Source organism: Chiloscyllium plagiosum, unplaced genomic scaffold, assembly GCF_037043375.1.
Source record: "Chiloscyllium plagiosum isolate Xiang-an unplaced genomic scaffold, Cpla_swu_hap1 HiC_scaffold_39, whole genome shotgun sequence".
In the NCBI taxonomy this organism is placed as follows: domain Eukaryota; kingdom Metazoa; phylum Chordata; class Chondrichthyes; order Orectolobiformes; family Hemiscylliidae; genus Chiloscyllium; species Chiloscyllium plagiosum.
Genome location: NW_028270177.1, coordinates 25,072,591 through 25,094,275, shown reverse-complemented (window position 1 = coordinate 25,094,275; position 21,685 = coordinate 25,072,591). Strand labels below are relative to the sequence as shown.

At 42.1% G+C, this 21,685-nt stretch overlaps 1 protein-coding gene across 6 annotated transcripts in view; it reads left to right on the top strand.

Annotated features, from left to right (window-relative positions):
- The window catches only part of unc13c (unc-13 homolog C (C. elegans)), a 582,280-nt gene that overhangs the window by 511,537 nt on the left and 49,058 nt on the right, over positions 1 to 21,685 (top strand). For all 6 annotated transcript variants that reach the window (XM_087981434.1, XM_087981433.1, XM_087981432.1 and 3 more), the window contains 2 exons: positions 18,891 to 18,947; positions 19,813 to 19,893. In XM_087981434.1, coding sequence (XP_087837560.1) covers positions 18,891 to 18,947; positions 19,813 to 19,893 — 138 coding nt within the window. The remainder of the gene's footprint in view (positions 1 to 18,890; positions 18,948 to 19,812; positions 19,894 to 21,685) is intronic.

Below are 21,685 nucleotides of genomic sequence, written 5' to 3'. Positions count from 1 at the left end.
CTGAAGAGCAGGAGAATCGACGTTTCAGCCCTTCATCAGGAATGAGGTTGGCAGCCTCGGGGGTGGAGAGATAAACGGGAGGTGGGTGGGGCTGGGGGGAAGGTGGCTGAGAGTGGATGGAGGTGAGGGTAAAGGTGATAGGTGAGACAGGAGGGTGTGAAGGAAGATTGACAGGTGAGACCTTCCCACCTATCCACTCCACCCTCCTCTCTGACCTATCAACTTTACCCCCACCTCCATCCACCTATTGCACTCTCCGCTACCTTCTCCCCAGCCCCACCCACCTCCCGTTTGTCTCTCCGCCCCCAAGGATTCCAACCTCATTCCTGATGAAGGACTCTGGCCCGAAAAGTCGATTCTCCTGCTTCTCAATGCTGCCTGACCGGCTATGCTTTTCCAGCAACACACTCTCAACTCTGTTCTCCAGCATCTGCAGACCTCACTTTCTCCCAGTACAGTCAGTGGACTCATAATACACAAACCCATGTTCATGTTCTGAGGACATTGCTTCTAATTCCACCGTACCAGATGGTGAAATTTGAATTCAATAAAATCTGGAATTAAAAGCTAACCTATTGACAACTACGTGGTGCTGGAAGAGCACAGCAGTTCAGGCAGCATCCGAGGAGCAGTAAAATCGACGTTTCAGGCAAAAGCCCTTCATCAGGAATCCAGCACCACTAATCCAGAATCTGGTTTCCAGCATCTGCAGTCATTGTTTTTACCTAGTTGATTTTAACTACTGTTGATTGTCATTAAAATCTCATCGGATTCACTTTAGGGAGGGAAATCTGCCATTCTTAACTGGTCTGGCCACATTCCTGATGAAGGGCCTATATTCGAAACGTCAATGCACCTGGTCTTCAGATGCTGCCTGACCTGCTGTGCTTTTCCAGTGCCACACTTTTCTACTCTGGCCTACATAGAGCAGAGAAACAGACCCTCAAATCCAACTAGTCCATGCCGAACATAATCCCAAACTAAATTATCCCATCTGTCATATCCCTCTAAACCTCTCCTATTCATGTGCCTTTTAAACATTGTGACTTCATCAGGAAATTCATTCCACACACCAAGTACCCTCTGTAAAAATATTTCACCTCATATCTTTTATAAATCTTTCTCCTTTCATCTCAAAAACATGCCCCCAGTCTTGAAATCCCCTATCCTACACGTAATATGTGATTGATTAACTACCTTGCTGGGTAATTAGGGAGGAGCATTAAATTGTGGCATTGCAGGTAACACACATACCTTGTGAATGAATTTACAAAAATGATTCCAGAGACAGGGCAAAACTCAGCAGATCTGGCAGCATCTGTGGAGAGAGAAACAGAGTTATGTTTCAAGTTTGATATGATTCTTCAGAAATTGAACCTGTGCTGTAATTCACTGGGGGGACCAGCTGATTGGAATGACTGGACCTCAAGAATATGCCACTGGCTGACTTTCCAATTCAACTAAACAGAAAATAACCCGGATCTCCTCTACCAGTTACCTACACCTACCTGATGGATCCCAAAGGAACAACTCTGCTTAATCTGAGGGAAATAAGGGAAAATTCAAACTCACTTCACTGGGACTTTTCAATGATGGGACCAGACTTGTGATGACTGATTTGTTCAAATGTCATCAGCATCTTATTGATTTCACATGATGCTGGTTTTACAGGTTCGAATATTTAATGAATCTGAAGTCTGAAAGCTCGGGTGTTTTAAAATTTCAACAGATCGGGGACAAAGCGGGTGCTGAGTGCTCACCAACCCTGCCCACCCAGTTTCTGCCAGACACAGGGAGTTAATATTTCCCTCTGATTCAGTGTGCCTGAATTCCAGAAGTATAGGCAAACCCCAACACATGCATCCTGCATCAGATTCAGCAACTAATGCTGGTCCTGTGGTGCAATATAAATCTTATCTCAGATGCCCTGTTAGAAGTTTGATGACAATTCTTTGTGCATCTCGCAGGGCACAAAAGATGTTTGAACGATTTTGTCCCACATGATTGAGTTTGATTTGGTAATCTTATTTCATATAGATGGCCTAAGAAACGAGCATCCCCTATTGAGTGAGTTGTGGAGACATTTTTGAAGTTATATTATTACAGTTTAGATTGTGTAAATAGAGATTTGTACTCATCAGATACAGGTTATTATGCTTACCTTATGATAGCACTTTGTTTGCTTTCAGAATGAAACTTAGTTTCCATTTCCACATGATTGCCTGTAACTCAAGTTATGATGCTATCAAATAGTTATCCAGTAGTAGTATAGACCTCGATTATCACTGGAAAAAAAAACAATTTTTCAAGATTTTTGGCTTGCACTCATCAGAACACCAATGTAAAAGGGAATAACATTATAATCGTGGATGAGGAAAGTGTGTTGATTGGTTGGCAAGTGGACATCAATAGACAGAGTTGTTATCATGGAGAATGCACCAGTTAGATGATGACTGACAGTTAACTACCAAGCTTTATTTAAACTGAAATTAGGCAGGTTGACTCTGATTTGTCAATGCATTTCTCTGAAGAGAATGGTTGTTGCCTGTTTTGTTAAGTTGAAACTGGCATAGTATATGGATATGTTATTTTTGTCTGCAAAGAACAGCCCTATGTATTAATATATCTATCATCCAGTACGCAGAAGTTCATTGTGAGCCCAGATTGCAAGCTTTAATTGGTGGTTAATTCTCAGTACACTCAGGATTACACCAGTAAATACTCCCCAGTCATGGAATCTTATCACATATTGATGACGTATTTAGGTTTTCCAGTCATGAGTGGGCTGGATGTAGTCAGTACTTGGCTGTTGTAAATCTCCTCTGCCCCCTCTCCAGTACATTTCAGAGGGCTGTCATGAGTCAACCACGTGGCTGTGGGTCTGGAGTTACATGTAGGCCAGTCGAGGTAAGAACAACAGGAGAGACATTAAGGATAAGGTTTTGCAACAGTTGGTAATAGCATCATGGTACCATTAGTGGGACTGGCTTTACAATTTCAGATTCACACTGAATTTAAACACCAGCAGCTGTCACAGTGGGGTTGAATTCAGGTTGGTGGTCCAGTGACGTTAACACTACTCTACCGTCTCCTCATAGAATGGAGTAAGTCAATTTCTATGTCTTCCAAATCTGGCAGGGTCCTGTGATGTACAAGGCATCAGTTCCATAGTCTCTGTCATGCTTGCTCTGAAATTAACAGGTACACAGCAGTGAGCTCAGATCTGGGGAGGTGCTACCATTTCCATGGCAACAGCTCTGAATTCTGAATCGCAGCATGTGAGAATGACAGACTCAGACGGCTTTCATGCTGCTCTGTGACGTTAGATGTGGGGACAGTTTGGCCACCCACTGCCACACAGTGCCAGAAGTTTCAGGCATTCTGAAAGTGCAGAAACAAATTAACGCAAGGCTGGGACCATTGAGTTTGATAATTTAATTTAACATGAGGAACATTCACACTTCACACTTCCACCATCTGGATCCTGTTGCAGCAATGTTTTATAAATATATTTTTAATTTTCCCTCAGCTCCCAATAATAACTCCTCACCCACCTTTTGAGATGCATGTGTATGCATGGGTATTTTAATTTCTTATATAACATCCATACCACCAGAACATTTTATGTTCTAAATTTCTAAATAAAACAAATTCTGTTCATTCCTGTGTAAATCTAATGGCAGCAACTTTCTATCAAGCCGTAGACTGATGGTTGTACAAATCTGGCCATGAGGATATTTTTAAAATTTCAGTACATTATGTTTCCTTGAGTAGAGTTTGTTATGTGGTTAGACATGTCTGATGAGAAGTGTATTAAAGAGGTGTCAAATACTGAAAATATAAAGGACAGGTGATTTGACAAGTGGTAAATACGCTATCAATATTTGATAAGATTCCATGACTGGGGAGTATTTACTGGAGTAATCCTGAGTATACTGAGAATTAACCACCAATTAAAGCTTGCAATCTGGGCTCACAATGAACTTCTGTGTACTGGACGATAGATATATTAATACATAGGGCTGTTCTTTGCAGACAAAAATAACGTGCATGTAATCTGCCAGTTTCAACTTAACAAAATAGACAACGACCATTCTCTTCAAAGATGCGTTGACCAATCAGAGTCAACTTGCCTAATTTTAGTTTAAATAAAGCTTGGTAGTTAACTGTCAGTCATCATCCAACTGGTGCATTCTTCATGATAACATCTCCATCTATCAATGTCCACTTGCCAACCAATGAAACGTTTTGAAGGAGATGGAGTGCAGAGAGAACTTCAGGTCCAGCATCTTTGGAGAAAAACTGCCAAGTCATGAATCTGAATATAAATGGTAAGCTGAATAGAAGGATAGTATATGAGTGGAATGAAGGCCAGGTGGATTTTATTGAGTATGAGATCTCTGATTGGGGCTGTTAACATGGGCTAATTAGGGAGCTTTGGCTGGCAGATATAAACAAGAGTCTCAGAGAGTCTCCCCAACCTAGGCACTAACTCTGACCCTACTGCTCAGAGTCCATGTACTGGGCACATGGAAATAAAGGGGCACTCGGTGACAGGATACCGGCCTCCATACAGTTATTTCAGACCGTCAAACAAAGGAAGCAATGCCCACCACACAGCTCAGAAGAGGCAATGTTGTGGAAAGTGAGGACGCAAATGTACGAATACAACTAAAATAAAGCTGAGAAATGCCATCAACATAATTCTATGTTTCAGCCAGATTCCCCCCAAAAAATCAGGGAGGCCAACATGGGTTACATCACCCCCACCCCCGACCCTGCCGGGAATCTACTCTGAACTCAAGCTTCCATCCCGTCAGCTATTCTTCCTTTCCTAAAGACATATTTTTAAAGCTCTTACTTAAATATTCTGTGTTTTCAACCTGGCTGGACACCATTACGGCAGTTCTGACATCTCGCATCAAGTAATTTACTTCAGAGACAAAGAAAGTCATTAACTGAGTTGAAAGGAATTGACTCTGTATTTTGGGGGACATGATTTTGAGTGAGGTTTTCACTGCTTGATGACAATCCAATCAACTGCTCTCACAAAGAAAATGTAGTCTCTGCCAGTTTTAATTTGTTCTGTGTTAAATGTTGAAGATGCCCTTTCTCTGCATTAGTTTCAGCTGAATGCTGATCAGTAACCACTAAAATACAAGCAATCACTCATCGCCTGGGAGTTTACTTAAAAGGCTAAGAATATCCAATCCTTAAAAATATACAAAGTTTAAAATCACACAACACCAGGTTATAGTACAACAGGTTTAATTGGAAGCACACTAGCTTTCGGAGCGACGCTCCTTCATCAGGTGATAGTGGAGGGCTCAATCCTAACACACAGAATTTATAGCAAAAATTTACAGCGTGATGTAACTGAAATTATACATTGAAAAATTGGTTGTCTGTTACGTCTTTCATCTGCTTGAATACCATGATAGTTTCACTTCTTTCATGTGTAAATCACAAAACCTTTTTTTAACAAGTTGCATTCTCAGGTTAGCTATTAACAATGGTGATAGCTAGACAATATGTTGAAGGTGTTAGCTCCCTGTGTTCTCTGTAGATGTCATGATGTTTAGATTGATTCTAATCTAAAAAGTGAGATAATGGAGTTTTACATGAATTCATGCAGTTTTTGAGCAAAGTAAATGTAACCCTGCAAGTACAAATTCACCCCACAAAATATATGTGTGCATGTGAGTCTTTGTTTGTCTGTGTGTGTGTGTGTCTGTCTGTCTGTCTGTCTGGGTTGGGGGTTGTGAGTGTGAGAAAGTATATGTGTTGTGTAGTGAGTGTAGAGTGTCTTAAGTCTGTGAGGGGGTGCATGTGGGAGTGTGTGTGTCTGTGTGCACCTCTGTGTTTATGTGTGTCCGTGTGTATGTGTGTACAGTGCAATGGTGGTCACCTGTAATGTGACATGAATCCAAGGTCCCGGTTGAGGCCCTCCCTATGGGTACCAAACTTAGTTATTAGCCTCTGCTCGGCCTCGGTTCATGTCACATTACAGGTGACCACCATTGCACTGTACACACACACAGACATTCTCTCTCACACACACACACACACACTCCTATACACATATACACACGGACACACATATACACAGACACCCACACACACCCTTACAGACACACACACTTCAACACTCATACATGCACCCCCTTATTGACTTAAGACACTCTATACTCACTACACACACACATACACTTTCTCACACTCACAACCCCCAACCCAGACAGACACACAGACAGACAAAGACCCACATGCACACATATATTTTGTGGGGTGAATTTGTACTTTCAGGGTTACATTGTACTTTGCTGAAAAACTGCATGCATTCATGTAGAACTCTGAGCTCAAAAACTGCATGAATTCATGTAAAACTCCACTATCTCACTTTTTAGATTAGAATCAACCTAAACATCATGGCATAGACAGCGAACACAGGTGGCTAACACCTTCAACATATTGTCTAGCTATCACCATTGTTAACAGCTAATCCGAGAATGCAACTTTTTTAAAAAAGGTTTTGTGATTTCTACATGAAAGAAGTGAAACTATCAGGGTATTCAAGCAGATGAAAGACTTAGCAGACAATCAGTTTTTCAATGTATAATTTCAGTTACATCACACTGTAAATTTTTGCTATAAATTCTGTGTTAGGATTGAGCCCTCCACTATCACCTGATGAAGGAGTGTCGCTCCGAAAGATTAGATTAGATTAGATTAGATTAGATTAGATTACAGTGCGGAAACAGGCCCTTCGGCCCAACAAGTCCACACCGACCCGCCGAAGCGAAACCCACCCATACCCCTACATTTACCCCTTTTAACGTAACACTACGGGCAATTTAGTATGGCCAATTCACCTGACCCTGCACATCTTTGGACTGTGGGAGGAAACCGGAGCACCCGGAGGAAACCCACGCAGACACGGGGAGAACGTGCAAACTCCACACAGTCAGTCGCCTGAGGCGGGAATTGAACCCAGGTCTCTGGCGCTGTGAGGCAGCATTGCTAACCACTGTGCCACCATGCCGCCCACAAAGCTAGTGTGCTTCCAATTAAACCTGTTGGACTATAACCTGGTGTTGTGTGATTTTTAACTTTGTCCACCCCAGTCCAACACCGGCATCTCCAAATCTTAAAAATGTATGCTGAGTATTTTGTATATTCCTCTGTTGCAGTTCCACAATATTTTGTGTTAAGAGGTACAATGATTCCCGTAGGAGACAAGATCAGTTGCACCAAGATACAAACTTCAGATCTGGAACGAACAATTCAGAGTCCCCTTCCAGGTGGAGAATGATCACTTTTAAACATTTTGGCAGGAAAGGTTTTACCTATCTGCTCCCACTCCCCAATTCCACCTCATGGCAATGGGCTGGCACCCCAGGGTGGGCTTGGAGCCTGAAATAGTGCCAGCGTGGTGGGTGTCACCATGCCTGCCATCCTGTCTTCCATTTAATTCCACTCTGATTTAATCAGCAGCAGGGGAAGTATTGGGTGGATGTCTACCCTTGGACCATGCTGATCAAGAAAGGTCTCCTGAACCCACTTCAGAAATTCTGCTCTTTCTTTGCCCTTAACACGGTAACCATCCCATCAGTACCTAGTATTTAAAAACCCTCATTATGACTAATCTATATTTCTTGGACATTTCAGTCATTCTGTTGGAAATCTACCTTTCTAATTCCTTCCCATGATTTAATTGTCTATAAAAGACACCACATAGCCTTATAACTCCTCTAATGCTTCTGAACTGCATCCAGATAAATCCTGTCCTTGACCTCCTTTAGAATATCTCTATCTCTTACACAGTAATAAAGTCACAGCGATCAACAGAAAAAAATACCCTTCAACCCATTGAGTCCAGGCCAGTCAAAAAAACTACCTAATTATTCTAATCCTGTTCTCCAGCACTTAGCCCAGGATGCATTCCTTCATCAAAATTATGGGCTCTATCTTTTCTTATTCCACATGGCTGTTTGTAGAAAATGCCAGAACATAACTTGGTGCTTCAACCAGCTTCCCAAAATCAAAAGAAGAAAGCAAGCCAATATAGGTTACTTCACCTCCTCCCCTGCCCTGCTAGTACTCTACTGTTAGCTATTCTTCCCTTCCCAAGCACACACATTTATAAAGCATTTGCTTAAATAGACTGTGTTTCCAACTTGGCTGCGCACCATTACAACCATGGAAATGTCTTGCATCAAATAATTTGCTTGGGACACTGTCATAGAGTGCAAATAAAGCCATTAACAGAGTTGAAAGCAACCAGTTATTAATCACATTCGGTGCGTTTACAGACACACATTTCAAATTGCGTCGATGCTGATGTTAAAAGTGTTGCTGAGTCCCTATACCATTTTGAAAGCGTTCAACCAAATGAATGAATAACGATTCCTCAAAGGAACATGTATTTGAAAATCAAATTGTCAAAGCAAACTTAAAATCTAAGTTAAAATGTCATTGTGAGTGTAGACCAGTCCCCATGGTATCCACAAGCTGGGGTGGGGGGCGGCTCAAGTCTACCGGTGAGTATGACACAGATGCAGACAGAACCACAAGAAAGAGGCAGATAGTTGAGTTGAGTTGAATGATCCCTCCCAAGCCCAGAAGCAGACCCACAAGGAGGTGCTCTGACTTTCCCACCTCCCTCTGCACCAGCTGACCAATGGCTAGGAACGTGCGACTGAAGTCCAACTCAAAAGCTGGAAGCAGCCCCTTCACATACCAGAAACCAGGCTGCAATCTGGCACAACTCATACCGATAGGGAATATGGACAACTCAAGGCCACAAGAAAACACAGGCAGCCTGGGAGGCTGTGAACCACTTTAAAGGTGTATTGCACCAGCTTACTGCAAGCAACATTTTCCACGCTGAGCCCCATTGGTGTACAGTGGAGGACTCCCACATAGAGAGCCTCCCACCAACAGGGGGCACTGCCAACCACAAATGGCAGGGCAACTCTGCATGCACTGTCTGAATGGTGACGAGGGTGAGGAAGTCGAGGGTGTGCAGCAGGAGCAGCCCATACAGGGAGCCCCTCCATGCAGAATGGAATGGCACTGAGGGAAGTTCCATGAGACAACTCAAATTTCTCAAAGAGACGGTGTGAGGTCAGTGTGAAATTCTGTCATTCAGACAGCAGTCCACCACAGGTTTGAACCACCATGAGTGTGATCAAAGCCAAGCATCATGGTTCTGAGGCCCATTACACAACTTGCAGCAAACGGATCACTGATACAGGGCACACGGGTTGTTTTGGCACCATACAGCCCATTGCCTTTACATCCGGCACTACCACCTCTCTGGTCAGTCCGGCAGCCCAATCCTTCCCAATCATCAGCCATGAGAATCCACCTCAGTGAAATTCCTGAGCAGCCACTCCCTCACCACTGTTGCAGTCTCCTGATGTGAGAGAGCTCCAATGGAAAGCAATGATCCTCCACACTTTTGACCCACTCCTGATAAATATAAAAGTCTTCCACAAAGAGGTAAGAAGACCGACAAACAGAAGCTGCATGTCGGAACTGGGAGAAACTGAGGACTGCAGATGCTGGAGATCAGAGCTGAAAAATGTGTTGCTGGAAAAACGCAGCAAGTCAGGCAGCATCCAAGGAGCAGGCGAATTGACGTTTCAGGCATAAGCCCTTCTTCAGGAATGTGGAGGGTGTGCCAAGCAGGCTAAGATAAAAGGTAGGGAGGAGGGACTTGGGGGAGGGGCGTTGGGAATGTGATAGGTGGAAGGAGGTTAAGGTGAGGGTGATAGGCCGGAGAGGGGGTGGGGGCAGAGAGGTTGGGAAGAAGATTGCAGGTCAAGAAGGCGGTGCTGAGTCCGAGGGTTGGGACTGAGATAAGGTGGGGGGAGGGGAAATGAGGAAGCTGGAGAAATCTGCATTCATCCCTTGTGGTTGGAGGGTTCCTAGACGGAAGATAAGGTGCTCTTCCTCCAGGCATCGTGTTGCCATGGTCTGGCGATGGAGGAGTCCAAGGACCTGCATGTCCTTGGCGAAGTGGGAGGGGGAGTTAAAGTGTTCAGCCATGGGGCAGTTGGGTTGGTTGGTGCGGGTGTCCCAGAGGTGTTCTCTGAAATGTTCCGCAAGTAGGCAGCCTGTCTCCCCTACATTGGCCTCCTCTACATTGGGGATACAGGCCGCCTACTTGTGGAACGTTTCAGGCAACACGACGCCTGGAGGAAGAGCACCTCATCTTCCGCCTGGCGCTCGGTAGAAGCACTGTGTACTATCTACAAGATGCACTGCAGAAATTCACCAAAGATCCTCAGACTGCACCTTCCAAACCCACAACCACTTCCATCTAGAAGGACAAGGGCAGCAGATACATGGAACACCACCACCTTCAAGTTCCCATCCAAGCCAATCACCATCCTGACTTGGAAACATATCGCTGTTCCTTCACTGTCGCTGGGTCAAAATCCTGGATAACCCTCCCTAAGGGCTTCATGGGTCAACCTACAGCTCATGGAGGCAGCTCACCCCACCTTCTCAAGGGCAATAGGGACTAGCAAAATGAGATTAGATTACATTACATTACATTAAATTACAGCGTGGAAACAGGCCCTTCGGCCCAACAAGTCCACACCGACCCGCCGAAACGCAACCTACCCATGCCCCTACATTTACCCCTTACCTAACACTACGGGCAATTTAGCATGGCCAATTCACCTGACCTGCACTCTTTGGACTTTTGGGAGGAAACCGGAGCACCTGGAGGAAACCCACGCAGACACGGGGAGAACGTGCAAACTCGACACAGTCAGTCGCCTGAGGCGAGAATTGAACACGGGTCTCAGGCACTGTGAGGCAGCAGTGCTAACCACTGTGCCACCGTGCCGCTGGCCTAGCCAGCGATGGCCATGTCCAACAAGTGAATTTTTAGAACATGACCATCTGGAGCTGATCCTGGCCTCCCTATCTGGGCAGAAGGCTCAGCACCTCATATGTTGCTGCCTTGTCCCAAAAAGTGTTCACGAGCATCTTCTGCATTGTAGTGACAAACTCCACAGAAGGGAACCTAGTAGCACAAGATGGCAATTATCCGTTGGTTTCTGACCAGCCCTCAATCCCTGCAGGACTACACCTGGAGCAGCTCTATCCAGTTCCCATCTCCCTGTGGTAACTTTAGTCTCTAACTCCTGCCAGTTTAAAATAGATTTCCAGGTCAAGGAGATGGGTGGTGATCCAGACCAAAGGCTCGAGCTTCTCTAACTAAAAGATTGAATGTGTTCAACCACCCCACTTGGGCATGTGATAAAACACATTCATGGTTGGTGACAACTGAACCTGGACCTTCTGGCCCAGAGAGAGGGAACTGCACTGCACCACAAGATGTGACCTTGAAAATGTAAATAAGTATGCTTCATTACTGACTAGGAGCAGCTGATTCTAATGGAGGAACTGTTAGGACATATTTAGAAGAACCAATTGACTTGTGGTACAGTGCTAGTGTCCTCTATCAATGGGTTAGAAATCTGGGGTTCAAGTCCTACTTGACCCTCAGGTGTGTCATAACATGTCTGAACAGGTCTTTAAATAAGATGCAGTGCAGAAATTCACCAGAAATCCTCAGACACCTCCTTCCAAATCGACAACTTCCATCTAGAAGGACAAGGGTAGCAGATACATGACTCCTCTCGCAGAGACTGGGGTCTGTGAATGGGAATAGAACTATAATGTGAACAAACCTACACACCTCCTTCATCTGTCATCAAATGAATGTTTACCAGATTAACAATTTAGTCCTTTTTGTATTTTCTCTGACACAATCTAACTCTCCAACACTACAAGTCCCAGTCCTCCGTGCACTCGTGTTTCAACTTTTAATATTACACCCTGGTGCCCACACTCTGATCAAGTTAGCTTACAACCTCCCCAAGATATCTAATTTCCTTTCAAAAATTTCTTTTTGAAAGTCATACCATCCCTCGCTCTATGTATTCCAAATCATAAACAGCTGTCTTCCTAAAACAAAAAATTCCACTCAGCTTTTTATGCCAATTCTTCTCAATCTGTGTTCTGGATTTTCTGATGCAGTTGCCCTTCTCTAAACATTTATTATGTCCTCTGAGAAAAAAAAATGCTAATCACACTTTCTCTTATTATTCAGACTGAGTTATACTTTCGTCATTGATGTTCTGTGGTCTCCCACACTTCATGAGGCTTCCCAATCTGGACTTAATCAGAGCAGATGTGGGAAAACAGTGGGCATGTCACCCTCTTGTCCAATTAAATGCCACATACACTCCCTCCAACTTGTTTTGGAGGAGGACATTAAATTCCACCCATTGGCACTTGTCAGCTTGACATGAAGGGAAATACTTATCTTTTGATAAGCTCTTGCAACCACAGATTGTTACAAATGCTCTCAACAAATTAAGCTGCTCTTTATATTCTGCCTTTCCTGGGACTTGTACTTCGGTTTGTTTGTGACTGAAATGCTTACTCAAGGTTTGTGAAGGTTTGTAGCTCAGGTTGAGGTTTAGGGTGTAGGTTTGCTCGCTGAGTTTACAGCAGTGCCCATTATGAAGGATAACCCTCTGAGAATTTACTTGTACTTGACTTTACCTTAAGGCAAACGGTTTGTTTTTCCCCTCTAAGATCCCTAGAGTAAGATAATGTTCCTTATAGCTGGCTGATTTCAAAGCAGAAATACTGCACCATTTGTGTTTTCCTCAGCGGTTCTAAAATTTACAACAACCTTGAGCATAGCCCATGTGTTTTAACATTTTTAGTAAGAGTTAAGAGAAAATCAAATAGCATCTATTCTGTCATTAATGTAAAGAAAAGTAGAAGACTCAATCTGTACAGCGTTGTCACATCAAACATGACCAACATTTTTGTCTATGAAGCCACATCGATGAAATAAATTGGATAAGATGTTTACATTCAACCCGGGTTACAAATACAGTATTTTGAGGACTATTTCTTATAATTCAGGGTTGAAGTTAGTATTATATTTCAGCACCAAACTGAGACCTACACAAAAAACACAAAACTGACGATGATGAAAATCTTAAAAAGAAACAGAGACGATGAACTTTGACATCAAGGCAACATTTGATCCAGTGTGGCATCAAGAAACCTGAATAAAATTTGAGTCAATGGGCATCAGAAGAAAAACTCTCTGCAGTTTAAGTCCTACTTGGCACAAAAGAAGGTGATTGTTGTTGTTGGAGGTCAGTCATCTCAGCTCCGAGGTATCGCTCCAGTATCCGCAGCCAAACAAATTTAGCTGCTTCATGAGTGACCTTTCTTCCATCATATGGTGAGAAGTTGTGATATTTACTGATACATGCACAATGTTCAGCATCATTCATGCCCCCCTCAGAACAGTCCACATCCAAATGCAACAAGACCTTGATAATACTGAGGCCTGGGCTGACAAATGGTAAGTAACATTCATTCCATTCAACTGCCAGGCAATGATAATCTCAAGCAATAGACCATTTAACTATTACCCCTTGTCATTCAGTGACATTTCTCCATCACTGAATTCCCCACTATCAACATCCTGGGAGTTACTATTGACCAGAAGCTGACCATATAAATATCTGGCTACAAGAGCTTGTTCGAGGCTAAGAATCCAGCAGCAACTAACTCATCTCCTGACTCCCCAAAATCTGTCCACTGTCGGCATAGCACGTCAGGAATCTGATGGAATACTTACCACTTAACTGGATGGCTGCAGCTCCACAACACACATGAGGTTTCACACTATCCAGGATAAAGCAGCCTACTTGATTGACACCACATCCACAAGCATTCACTCCTGTGACCACCAGCACGCACTAGTATCTGTGTGTACAGTATACAAGATAAACTGTAGAAATTCACCAAGGCTCTTTAGTCAGCCTCTTCCAGCATCTCAATGACCATCAAGAAGGACAAGGGCTGTGGGACATGGGTACACCAGCACTACACCTTCCTCTGCAAGTCACTCACAATCCTGACTTGAAAATATGTCACCGTTTCTTCAGTCTCATTGGGTCAAAATCCTGGAACTCCCTCCCTGACTGTATCATGGGTCGACCCACACCAAATGGACTTCAGCGTCTCACGGAAGCAGCTCACCATGATCTTCTCAATGGCAGTTAGGATTGGATAATAAACGTAGGCCCAGCAAGTGAGGTCCACATCCCCAAATTAACAACAAAGAGACTGTGAATGCTGAGCAAGTCAGGCAGCACATGTAGAAAAAGAAGCAGAGTTAACTTTTCGGGTGGGTGATCTTTCATCAGAACGGGGCAACTTTGACGTGTAATCGGATTTGAGTGAGGGATGTTTGAGGCAGGAACAAAGAAAGGTCTGCGATAAGGTGGAAGACAGAAGAGATTGAATGATAAAGAAGTTAGTCCTCTAGTGTGAGAGGAAATAGCAATGGGGGAATGAAAGGAACAGGAGATGCACAGGAGCAGGTGTATTTCTGTCAGAGAGCAAAAATGAGAGGAAAGTGAAAAAGGAAAGGAGTAAAACAAAAAGAATAAAATTGACAATCTGAAATTGTTAAACTCCCTCTGGAGTTGGCCTTAAAGTGCCTAATCGAAAGGTGAGGTGTGATTCCTCAAGCTGAGCTTCACCAGAACAGTGCAGCAGAGCGCGGACAAAGGTGTTAGTGTGAGAATAAGGTAGATAATTAAAATGACAGGCCACAGAAAGCTCCAGGTTAATGTTGCAGACTGAACGAGGGGATTCCACAAAGTGGTCTTTCAATCTGTTCTGGTCTCCCTTGTGTAAAGAAAAATACATTGTAAGCAGCACATACAATAAAGTGAAAGTAGTGCATGTGAATCACTGCTTCACTTGGAATGATGAGGAGTGAGGAGTTAAAAGGGCAGGTGTTGCGTTTCCTAGATTTGCAGGGAAAGGTGCCACAGGAAGAGGGCTGGGTGTTGGAGTGATTGAGGAGTGGACCAGGGTATCACAGAGAGATCGGTCTCTTCAAGTTGCTGAAAGGGAATGGGAGGATGTGATGATTGGTTTTCTGCTTCATGCTGGAGCCAGCAGAAAAGGATCCGGCAAGTATTGAACCTGGAGGTGTGGAAGATGGTGACACAGAGAATCTTTTCAGATGAGGAAAGGATGGTAGTAGAAGCACAGAAAATGTGGCGGATATAGTCGAGGGGCTCTGTCAATGACAATGGGAAAGGTAGGGACTCTCAGTTGAGGAAAAACAAAGAGATGTATGAGATTGTATTATCGGAACCAATGTGACAGAATGAGAGGAAGTGGGAGGACGGAATGGAGTCCTTCCAAATTGTAGGCTGTAAGGAAGTGTAGAAGTGGGAATCAACGTGGGCTTATTATGAATATTAAGTAATAGTCTACAATACAGAGAAATCAAAAAGGTCTCCCTCCGCAGACATTGCCAGATGTGCTGAGTATTTCCTGCATTTTCAATTTTTAATTCTGAGATTGGTTTCTGTGCGCATTATAACCTCAGAGGGGGGTAAAGATATTGGCAATTTTTGTAAATACTGAACAAACTTATAGTAAATTTCTCACTTTGCTGTTTTAATAGATATATTTGTAGCAGATTTCAAATTGAAATTATGGCCTCGGCCAAAACAGCATAGAGAGAGAGAGGAGCTTTAGTGGGAGAACATTAAACATTCAAATGGCCCTGTAATTTCTGCATTTTAAGTGTTTCTCCTCCATGAGCAACTCAGGTAATTAAACCATAAACTATAAGTTATACTAATTACATTTATTCCATTTTCATGTTCGATAAAGTTGACCTATTAAAGAAATGTTGATCAAAGCATTTTCTAAGTTTTGATCAAAGCTCTAAAGAGAAATTGCATTTATACAACAGGTTTTAAAGTGTCCCACATCTGATGGATTTTCTTTCTTCTAAGTACATTCACTACAAAAGCAAATATGGCCATCATTTTGGCTGGAGCAAGATCCAAGTCAGGTGAATGAGAAGATTTTCTGAGAGCACTGGGAGAATGCTCAGTAACTTATATAGCAGCATGGAGTCCTGCACAGCCAATTAAATACCCAAAGGCCAAACTTTTGACAGTGGAACTCCATGACAGCATCACCAAAATATCAACTCGGTTTATCATGGTAGGCTCCTGCCCTAAGAAGTGCTGTCAGGATAGTCAGTCTGAGACAATCAATACATGAACATCAGATTTGGAGATGCCGGTGTTGGGCTGGGGTGGACAAAGTTAAAAGTCACATAACACCAGGTTCTAGTCCAACAGGTTTATTTGGAAGCACTAGCTTTCAGAGCGCTGCTCCTTCATCAGGTGGTTGTGGAATATTAGATCATTAGACACAGAATTTATAGCAAAAGTTTACAGTGTGATGTAACTGAAATTATATGTCAAAAACGACCTGGATTGTGAGGTATGCTCACACCTTCAGTGCGCTATCTGGGCCAACGTGACACCAATTGTTAAAGCTCACTTGAGAAAGTAACTCAAAAAGTTCTGCGATTTACATATGAAAGAACTGAAACCAACATGATCATTCTAAAAAATGAGAGACATAACAAAGAATCCAGGTTGTTTTCGATATATAATTTCAGTTACATCACACTGTAAACTTTTGCTATAAATTCTGTGTGTTAGATCTTATACTCCACAACCACCTGATGAAGGAGCAGCGCTCCGAAAGATAGTGCTTCCAAATAAACCTGTTGGACTATAACCTGGTGTTGTGTGATTTTTAACTATGAACATCAGAGGGTGCGCATCCCCACAGAGATTGGTCTCTCTAGGAGCTCTAGACTTCCATCATTAGTCATGCTGATATCTGTTTGCCTGATGAACAGGAATGCCTAAAGACAAATACTTTGATGTAATCTGTGTAGTCTCAACTTCTGCTTGACAGCTTCAAATATGGTACGCAGTCCTTGATTTCAGAAGGATATAAGGCTGAATTGGTCTCCATTAGAATTAAAATGCAATGTTAGCATTTGTTTTGAGAAGGCTGGAAAATAAGAGCAGGGATGGATGTCCCACTGGGGCTGTATAAGGCTCTGGTCAGACCACATTTGGAATATTGCGAGCAGTTGAGGGCCCTGTATCTAGGGAAAGATATGTTGGCCTTGGAAGAGGTCCAGAGGAAGTTTGCAAGAATGATCCTGGGGATGAGGAGCTTGTCACATGAGGAGCGGTTGAGGATTCTGGATCTGTACTGAATGGAGTTGAGAAGGATGAGGGGGAATCTCACTGAAACTGACAGAGTAATAAGGGGCCGAGATAGCATGGATGTGGAGAAGATGGTTCTACTAGTCGGAGAGACTAGGCCCTGAGGGCACAGCCTCAGAGTGAAGGGATGAACCTTTAGAACTGAGATGAGGAGGAATTTCTTCAGCCAGAGGGTGATGACTCGGTGTAACTTATTGCCATAAAAGGCTGTGGAGGCTGAGACATTGAGTAAATTCAAGATAGAATTTGAGAGGTTTTTGATAATGAGAGGATCAAAGGTTACAGGGAGAAGGCAGGAGAATGGGGTTGAGAAACAGACCAGCCATGATCCAATGACAGAGTAGACTCGATGGGCTGAATTAACTAATTCTGCTTCTGTATCTAAATGTCTTATTGTCTAATATAGACCCTGAGCATGTAACTCAACTTACTGAACTACATACAGTTACAGTGATCTAGGGCTTCTTTATTCATAATTTGTTTTGCGTAAATCTACAATTTATCACTATACTGTGACTATGTAGGGCACCACCATTTTATGTAGATTTCTGCACGTCTTGACACCTACATGATGTTAAGCATAGGGAGCAATGTTACATTATGTTTCATTATCTCATTTGTCACGGTTTCAAGTGAAACAAATTGTTTGATGATTTAGAAACAGATTACTTGTTTTCATTGATTATAAAAAAGACAACCAATCTGTGACAGTCACAGACAGTCTGTGGGTCCTGTAAAGTTTCACTATTGGTTTGAAATTTTTACAGGGGCTATGGTAGCATTGTGGTTACGTTATTAATAATCTATAGACCTGGACTAATGATCTGAAAACATGAGTTCAAATCTCAGAAGTTGAGAAATTTAATTTCAATATTTTAAATGAATTTAGTATTAAAATAAAACTAGTACCAGCAATGTTTGTAAAAATCTAAACCAAAAATGCTGGAGAAACCCATTTCTGAACCCTATTCTGAAGCAGAGTCACAGAATTCAAAAGTCACTTCTCTTTCTCTTCCTCTCTCTCTTTCTCTCTCTTTCTTTCTCTCTCTCTCTCTCTCTCTCTCTTTCTTTCTCTCTCTCTCTTTTCACAAATGCTGCCAGCCCAAGCACTTCTCCAACATTTTCTGTTTTTCTTTCAGATCTCCAGCAGCAGCCGTATTTTGCTTCTAGTTTTCAAAGTCTATCTGGTCATAATTTTGTTTTCAAAAAGAAAATCTGTCATCCTTGGCTGATGTGGCCTATGTGTGCCCCCAGACCCATGGCAATATGGTTGGCTCTTTATCACCCTCTAAACAGGCCTAGCGAACAACTCAATTATATTGAAGAGTCTTGCTTTAGCCCTGTCAGCCTCCCCAGTGCATAAATATCAGCATTTGGCAATTGTTACCTCATTGCTGTATAACATACTAATTTGGAGTAGCACATAATTATGATCAACCTGCTGCAATGACTTTTTTTCATGGACTTTATCATATTGATGATCTGCAAGCAAGAAATGTTGCAAACCTAACATCAGTTCAGACAGTGTCAATTATTTTTGCATTTTATTCACATAAAATCTTGACCACAGTTTAAACATAAAAGGTCACTTTTACAGATCCTTTAAATCTTTTTAACTAAGTAGTTGCTCAAAGGATATTTTCTACATTCATGCCAACTGTTTTGACTTGATATCATGTTCTCTTTGTCTTGTTCATCCAGGGAGCACAGATGATCTTCAGTGCAGCTAAGGATTTGGGCCAGTTATCAAAGCTAAAGGTATCAATATAAATGCACTTGGCATTGTATAGAATGTTTATATTTCATACCACCTTTCCTTATTGAAATCTATACCTTTCACCCATATCTCATGCACGAACAATTGAATTCTTTATGTGAATCCATACTATACACAGTGTAGTCAATGCTCATGCAATTTGAAGGATTCTTAGCTTGAATTATGCTCATCTGCATAATTTTAAAAAAAAATGGGCATTACACTTTTGTGAATGATGATTCCCATGCTCTTGTCAAATAATATTCCCTCGTGTATTACAAAAACTAAATTCCTCATTGAAAATAAAAACTACTGCTTTTTTTTAATGATGCAAGGATACATTCCCCCAAGATCCAACCAAAACAATTAGGAAATCAGAGCTCATTCTATTTATTTTTAATTGATGGATGAGCAGAACTTTTGCTAGTAATAGACAGGAAATTTCAACTTTTTGCTTTGTACCCATCCTGTCACACTGGAGTTACTACATATTACTTCAGTTTGACACATATTAAATAGCTCCATTCTTTATCAAAAACAGTTGCTATAACAGCCTGTGTGAACGTATGCAAAATACTGCGTTCATGTAACAAATATATAATACATCATCTTTTATTAAAAATGTTCCTACAAGACAAATCTGTATCCTGAATCTAAAGTGCTGCATTTTTCAGTCCAGAAACCCTGCTTGTTACTGTAAAGGTTATCTAATGCCATAGATCCTTTAACAGTACCCAGTAATTCGTTGGTATGATTTAGGCTTCTGGCAAACTGATCTCAATGAGTAATTTCTCTGTTAGGTTACTTTGAAATGTTCATTCATTTCAGTAAACTGAACATGTTTTTGTTAATATCCTTTTCAAATAGGATCATGTGATTCGAGAAGAGGTCAAAAGTCTCAGTCCACGTCAGTGTGCTATCATGGAAGTAGTGTTGGCTACAATCAAGGTAATTTTATATTTGCTGGATTCTGAGTGGACACAGCTGCATTGATGTTTCCCCATTTAATTATGACAGCACATAAAGGTTTGGAAAAAGAAAGACAGAGTATTTTTCTCACTGGCAATGGATTAATCTTCAGTCTCCAAATTAAACTCATCACACACTGACATTCCACAAGCTGTCAGTAGGTAGAACGGTCTTGGATTGTGGTGCTGGATGGTTGATAGGGAACTTACTGCTCATTTTGTGTCCTGACCAACTTTCCTTTCCATCATCATTTCACATTACTGCAAAGCAAAGCCTAATATTATCCCTGTAGAATTCTTTAGTTCAGTTATAAATGGCCAGTACCCAGGACAGAGAGCAATGTTCATTGAGTTGTTATTTCACTAAGAAGCCAAATACCATTTGTTACAATACAGTTACTTCTGTTATGATTGAACTAATGTTGTCAACATACTGCCTGACAACATTTTTGTAAAAATTCTGTTTGTGCTAGTTTTGGAAAAATCCTTTCTCTATTATGTCCTCAAATTATTAGAACTCGACTTGCATCCTACATATGAAATTGTTTTTCACCAAGTGATACCATTTATCATTTATTTAATTCCTGTGTTGAATCATCTAAAATGTATAATATTATTAAACTACTTTATTCCCATGAGATGTTACCCTTCCTTAGGTCAAATTCACCTTTAGACTGAATTCACCTTTAGCCACGTTAAACTATTGATGTCAGTAAATGGAAAAATTGGAAGCAATGGCATGCCAAAAATATCAGATATTGACTTCCCTCGGCTTCAGGTCGCTTGCTATAATGATTATCTTGTGGCAGACATTCTGAGTTTAACTAGGAACATTAAAAGATAAAGAAATCCACCTCTGAGACTGCCACTCACAGGATTTAGTTATTTTTGCTTACTGGTAAGAAAGTAAATTTGTTGGGGATTCAAACCATCTGCATAATTTGGAGAGGTAATGGCCTAGTGGTAATATTCTGGACTGTTATTTCAGAGACCCAGGTAATTTACTGGGATGCAGGTTCAAATCCCAGGCAGAAGATGGTGGGATTTGAATTCAATAAAAATCTGGAATTAAGGATCTAATGATGACAATGAAACAATTGGGGAAAGGGACATTGTGTTTCTTCCTACATTGCTGTGCATTCCTCAAGATGTCTGACCTGAGTGGTAACCTCAGGCCAGCTCTGATGTCACAGCCTTCACTGCTGGTCCTCTGGGGAAGAGGAAATGCCACCTCAGCAGCACCCTGTCCAGGAGGCACGCCATGTCCTTGCCTACTCAGAGGGCTGCCAATGTCCCCCTGTCTGCCAAGTGTGAGCCAATGTCAGCAAGCAAGCAGGACAGCTCTGGACTGGCAGTGCCAGCCCAGATACACAATGGTCTTTTAAAGATGGAGCCTGTGCCAGACATGCAGAATAATTCAGGTTGTTCCAGAAATGCAATGTAATCAAGCAGGCCTCCCATAGGGAGTGGACTGCCAATTAATGCAGCAAATTTAATAAGATAGGATGAGAGTCATCACATTCAGCCTCATCAAGGGAATCAATCCATCCAACTCAACATGACTCACACTTAATCGAAAAGTAAGATTCAGCCCTATGTCAGTGAATCTCCCCAGCATGTGGGAGCAGAAGCTGGCACCAGTCGTCAATAATCCAGAATAAGAGATGAAGGAAGGGGCCTGAGCAAAGCAGGGATCATGATTAAAATAGCAAGCAGCTTCCTCAATTTCCACTAACATATTTACAAGGCAGAACGTACTGCACTTGGGCCTC